This window comes from Triticum dicoccoides, chromosome 1A (genome assembly GCF_002162155.2).
Source record: "Triticum dicoccoides isolate Atlit2015 ecotype Zavitan chromosome 1A, WEW_v2.0, whole genome shotgun sequence".
Lineage (NCBI taxonomy): Eukaryota > Viridiplantae > Streptophyta > Magnoliopsida > Poales > Poaceae > Triticum > Triticum dicoccoides.
Window position 1 is genome coordinate 132,379,100 of NC_041380.1, and position 6,164 is coordinate 132,385,263.

Here is a 6,164-nt window from a genome sequence, read left to right on the forward strand (position 1 = left end):
CACCTCCCCAATAACTGGCACCTGTCGGCCGACCGCGTGCCGATCCCGCCGGTCCCGCTAAGCGGCCGTGCGCACCGCCAGGAGATCCAGCGCCGCCGCCTCCTCCTGGACGACCTCTACTACGACGAGAGGTACGCCCCCGACTCGCCATTGTGGGACACTTGGTTCCGCGATGAGCACGACATGCGGTGGGCGTCCTTCTTTGCCGGCACGTCGACGGGGCCGCGGCCTCACGCCCACGCCGTCGCCGCATGAACACGCACGATGAGCGCCAGTGGCCGGGCCTCGAGGAGACGATGGCCCTCTCTGCAGCCGGCGACGTTGCCATGCCCGAGGTGGAGATGGTGCCGAAGGAGGAGATGGTGGAGGAGCCGCCGGTGGCCGCGTTCCACCCTGGCCTGGTGGGCCAGGGGTGAAGCTGGTCGTGCACCACTGAGCAGATGGCGGACGCCGTGGGGGGCGTGAACTGGTGCCCCACGCCGCGCGGTCACCGGAGCGGGACGCCTCGCCTCGGGAGGAGGTGGTGCAGGCACCGGCCATCTTCCAGCCCGCCGCCCCACCTGCGAACGCCGCCGAACTACGTCGACCTCGTCAGCGACGACAATGACGCCGGCGGCCAGTGAAGACGGCGATGGCCACGGCATCGACGGGCGCGGCAGGAGCGCGCGGGCGACGTTTTTTTCATTTCTTTTTATGTTTAATTATTAAACTGGGCCGTTTTGTGGCCGTGACCTTTATATATGTTCTATGTTATTTTATAAGTGCGTTTATTTACTTTTTAGGCATTTTATTTAAGTTTTTTGTTTTTTTAATCACGTCCACCCAGGGATAAGGCCGCGCGTTGGACGCACCCACGACCCAACGGACAAACGCGAACATGGCAAATCCATCCTCGTCCAAAAGGGACAAAATCCAGTCAAACCGGATGTCTGTTTGAAATCGTGCGGTGGAGTTGGCCTAAGCCGACTTCTCTGATACATGAACATGCATGCAGTTGTTTTTCACGGCATCACTCCTCACAGTTCATCATCTTAATTTGGTTCTGAGAGGTCACTCTCAGTTGACAGCAACTAAGGGCATCTCCAGCCGCGCCCCCAGGAAGGCCTCCTTAGGTGATTTTTTCGCGCCGGCGCCAAAAAAACGGCCCAGTCGTGCCCCCAGGAGCCCGATTTTCGCCGGCCTGGGCCAAAAACAGCGCTGGTGGACCCAGGCCGAACCCGGCGCACTGGGGGGCGCCCGGGGGCGCCGGGGTGAACTGTTTTGGCGCGAAACAGCCGCGGGCCCGCCGCGTCATCGACACGGCGCCTCGTCTTCCCCCAACGGCCTCGGTTCCCGCGGAGAATCAATGCCAAGGCTGCCGGTGGTCAGCCTTGCCATTGATTCCTCACGGGCAGCGTGTCACGGGACGGCGCGCCGACGCCTCCCCTCCCTCGCACGCGTACACACGGGTGGGGCGCGGCTATATAGCCGGTGGCCCGCACTCGCCTGTGCCCACACCAGCCCCGCCCCTCGCCGCCGCCCAGCTCCTCCCTCTCCCTACCTCTCCCGAGCGCCGCCGCCCAGCCCCTCCCTCTATCTCTCTACCTCTCCCGAGCCCGTCGCCATGGCGGAACGCTACCCCGGAGACGAGGCAGCGGCCAACGGCTTCGGCCGCCGTTCGCTCCGCGAACAGGAGTCCTGGCTCCTGTTCCAGGCGAACATCCCGGCGCCGCCGGACATGCGCGCCGGGCCGACGGGGTGGAGGCTCAGCGCCGGAGGAGTGCCCATTCCCCCGTTGCCCGACGCCGTGGCGAAGCCGACGTACTTCGCCGAGGAAGTCGAGGTCGTGCGCGCCTCCCTCACCGACGCCCAACTCTCCCTCCCTCACCACGCGGCTTGGGCGGCGTATTTCGAGCGCCGCCAGCAGCAGCGCTTGGCCTCCATCAACGGCGCGCCGGTGGTTGGCGTCCGGCAGAACAGCGAGGGGCGCCACCTGTGGTGGGGCGTCCCCGGCCGCACACTCGAGGGCGGCAACGACCTGCCGTTGGCGTACCCAGCGAGGGCGGCCGCCCCGGCGCAGCACCGACGCGCCGGGCCATGGGCGCCAAGGAGGTTCGGGTCCTCCTCCCGATCTTCATCGCACTCCTCTAGCACTCCGGCCCTGCTCGGCGTCAAGGCCGAGCCCGCGGCGGAGACGCCGCTCGGCCGGCGCACCCGCAGCGCCGGCATCGTCATCAATGAGGGCGGCCGGCGCGCCTCCTCGTCAGCTCCTCCTCCGCGCTTGGTCAAGCCAAAGACGGAGCCGGGGCTCGCGCCGGTGAAGAAGGAGCCGGCCGCGCCGGTGACGACGGAGCTCGACGACGACGAAGTGGCCCTGGAATGGGCGCGCAGGGACTCCATAGCGATGGAGGAGGAGCGCCTGGAGAAGGTGAAGGAGCGCCAGTGCGCCACCCTGCTTCGCTTCGCGGAACGTCGACGCGGCCGCGACGAAGGCGGAGTCGTCGTCATCTGTGACAGCGACGACGACGACGACGACGCGCCGCCACCAGTCCGCCATGGCGACGCCGGACAGGGGTCCAGCAGGGGCGCCCGCGTCAAGGAGAAGAAGGCCGACGACGACGGCGGCGGCGACGACTTCAGCCCCTTTCTTTTTTAGATTAGGTTAATATAATGAAAATGCGTGAATTTCGCCGAAATTTATCATGTTTGGCCAAAATTTAACTAGTTTTTATCATAACTTCGCCGAACGTTTTTTTTTATTATTTTAATACGCGTCTGGAGACGACCCTAGGGGCCGACGGCTGGGGACCGACTCGCCCCAGGGCCATTTTTTACGCCGGCTCATCCCCAGACGGCGCTTTTAGACGCCCCCTGGAGGGCCAACGGCTGGAGATGCCCTAACATGTAATCATGGATACGTTTTACAGATGCAGTGTTTACGCGCCGGTCCCTTTCACGCAACTTGGATGCGTGTGCCCGGTGCACGACATCATCACATGATACAACACTAACCAGATAAGCTCCCTCCCACGTACCTTTCCTGCTGTTCCCAACAAGGAAATGGCCACATGTGCTAAATCATGCAGGAGTACTCTATTTCTGTATTATATATATGTATATATCCGGATATTGAGTGCGTGTACATGCACTACGCTCAGGAATATTAGAAGAAAAAATCTTGACGAACCAACCAGCTGGGCACTACCCTAGCACATGGAGACATTGTTCATAAAGAAAACGATCAAGACGCCTAGTTCTCGGAATAGTCAGGAATATCCTGCTTGAATCTATCGGCAGGCACCAGCCGCCAGGCTTACACACCTTTCATGTTATCTGTACTCCAGCTCAGCTTTTGTCTGATGTGGTACGGAAATGAGTGGCGGCCAAGAGAACATTAGTTCACATACTCTTATACACGCATCTGCAAGCGGTAAAGAAAAAAGTTTACAGAGGGAGTACCTTACTAAATACCAAAAATAAAGTAAAATCTGATGAACCAAAATCTTATAATTCAACCAAATCTGTAATTGAATGGTTAGTAGGACAGTGGTATCCCTAGCTCACTACGGTTTAAGTTCTGATGCTCGCGTTTATTCTGAATTTATTTAAAAATTTCAGGCGATGTGCGTTCAGTGAGAGAAGATGTTCCTGTCGACTATAAGGCGCCTACGGTGACTTCGTAAAATCTCAAGATGATATACCGGCTCAGTCTTTCGAAGGTGTTCATAGAGATAGGATGTGCGTGCGTTCATATGGATGATTGTACGCGCGTATATATGAGTGCTTGCGTCTGTATCGTGTTAAAAAAAAATACCAAATGAAAATGGTTTGGTTGATACGCTATGTGGAGGTGGTTATGCAAGAGACATCGGTCTTATTCCTGGCATCATTTTCATCACATGTGTATGGGAAATACTAATACTATGGCAACCTACTCATAATTGGTTGTTGCTAGTTAATAATTCCCTTGTCCACACGGCCATGATCGGCAGCACGCAAGACAAGTCAAACTGTAGAGACAGTTAAGATCAACCGCATGATGTGACAAAATTGAATGGAGTCAAATCAATCAACGTGGCCATCAGTCCATTGATTGTTCAATGTTCATCAGCTCGCACTCAAACAAGGATTATAATCAGACCATTATGAAATGCGAAGAATTATATTTGATCTTTTTTTTTCGAGCATTTAACATATTAATATTACACACAACAACACATTTCATTGACTATATTTAATTCCAAGATCATCTAGCAGCTGATGAAGTAACACCCAGTGTGTTCTACTGGCTAGCACCAGTGCACAGGTGCCTGGGATTGAATCCTCACTCCTGCTTTATTAACCAGTCGGCTAGTTCTTCCTAGCTACCCGTTCATCTTTCACCTAGCAGATGATGAGCTCTGCTCGCCGTTGCTCATTTTTTATTGGGAACCCTGCAGTTGCAGCGGATCTCGCCGGCGGATCCGGCTGGCAACGGTATGCTCCCCATCTTCACCATGGACGCGCCGAAGTCCGAGAAGAACTGCTCGCCGTCGTCGCTGTACGTCTGCACCAACGCCTTTGTGGTGCTGACGACGATGTCCTCGTCGGCGGAGAAGAGGCCCTGGTCAGAGGTCAGGAGGCCCTTCTTGCTCAGCAGGTTGTGGTAGTACTGCTTGTCGAACACGTCCGCGGAGCTCACGTCCAGCGCGGTGGTCTGGTTGCCGTCGCCGCCGGTGCAGAGCTTCTGCAGGTCGGCGGCCATGGTAGCGTCCAGCGTCGGGTCGGCCGAGCTCTTGGTGGACGTCAGCCGGTCGCTGAACAGCACGCACCGGGCTCGCCCGATCGTGTGGGCACCTGTCGGTTTTCACGTTCAGAATTATTATCTGAATTTTTGACGTTCAGAATTTAGGTCATGTGTTCTTGACAAATAGAGCTTTCCGTTCTAAACTCCATTCCATAAGATCAGGTCAAGTGTATGATAATTCGCCTGAGAAAATTTCGTGACAATTTGGATGTGAGGAATGAAGTTTAAGAACTAGTTGCTTGATTGCTTCTATGAGTTAAGCATGGCCACACTGTCACAGTTTCATTTTCAGGGATGTAGCACGGGATTTAATTCTAGTTGTGAACTTTCGTGCAGGTAGTTAGTTTTGTGACAACTGTTACCTGACAAGACCACGACGTCTTTCGTGTCGAGGCCGACATCGGCAAACTTCTGTACGATGGAGCTGATCGGTTCGAACGGCGAGGGCAGGCCGTTGTCAGCTCCTGACTGATTCGCCTTCAGACCGTCCCTTCTCCCCAGAAGAACATCATAGTAAGGCCCTCCACTCTGAAAACAATCAGTTCATAGTTACTCAATACTTTGTATCACCAGCTGAATGATTCTGACAGAATGGAGTACGAGACGAAAGATGCTCACAAAGAGTACTCCATAGCCAGCTGCAATGGCCACAATGTCAGCACAGGACACCACCCCTGGGCACATGTTCTCGAGGTCGGCCTTGATTGCGTCGATGACCTCGTACCCTCTGACAGAGTTCTGGTTGGGTAGTGCAAATTTCTCACCATCGGCGCCATCCAACAAGATTGAACCATCACACCCCTGCATACAATGCAACAATTTTTTTGAGTAACTGCAGCACAGTAGGAAACGTACGACAACATAAAGTTTAGAAGAAAGTTGAGGTACATTGACAAAACAGTCATGGAAATGGAGCCTGAGCAGGGAGGCTCCCATCCTGGGCTCTTCCCTCATGGCAGAAAACACTTGCTGCTGGACGACGTCATACACACCGGGGCATGTCCAGTCGTAGAAATCGCTGGTTAACTCATCGCACCTCGCGCCTCGGGTTACGAGGCACAGCACAAGAACTGAGCACACCAGGAGCAACCTGCTGCGGTGAGAGTACTCCATGTCCCAACACTTACAGTCTCACTTACTAGCTACACTATTTTTGAGACTTGGACTGCCTGCATAGTTCATGGTCCCTTGGGTTGCTCTTTTAGACGGTTAAAGTGGTGAATATTGGTTCCCGGTACGACAAGTCATCGCGATAGTGGTGCGGCTGCGCATGCAGCGATCTTCTCCTGTTAACAAACATTTTTTTGTGCCAAAACAGCACATTCTGAAAATGGCAATTGGCTGCCATGGTGGAGTCACTAGTGTGATGGTGCTGCACTTAGCATGCTTCCGTTGCCTT

At 55.3% G+C, this 6,164-nt stretch overlaps 1 protein-coding gene across 1 annotated transcript; it reads right to left on the bottom strand.

The window, feature by feature from the left end:
• Positions 1 to 4,181: 4,181 nt before the first annotated feature.
• LOC119366831 (peroxidase N-like) lies at positions 4,182 to 5,956 on the bottom strand. Its single transcript, XM_037632536.1, has 4 exons — positions 5,654 to 5,956; positions 5,384 to 5,566; positions 5,128 to 5,293; positions 4,182 to 4,815 (listed from the first exon to the last, which is right to left on the bottom strand). The coding sequence occupies exons 1-4, from the start codon at positions 5,876 to 5,878 to the stop codon at positions 4,394 to 4,396; spliced, it is 996 nt and encodes a 331-aa protein (XP_037488433.1). The 5' UTR covers positions 5,879 to 5,956; the 3' UTR covers positions 4,182 to 4,393.
• Positions 5,957 to 6,164: the final 208 nt, after the last annotated feature.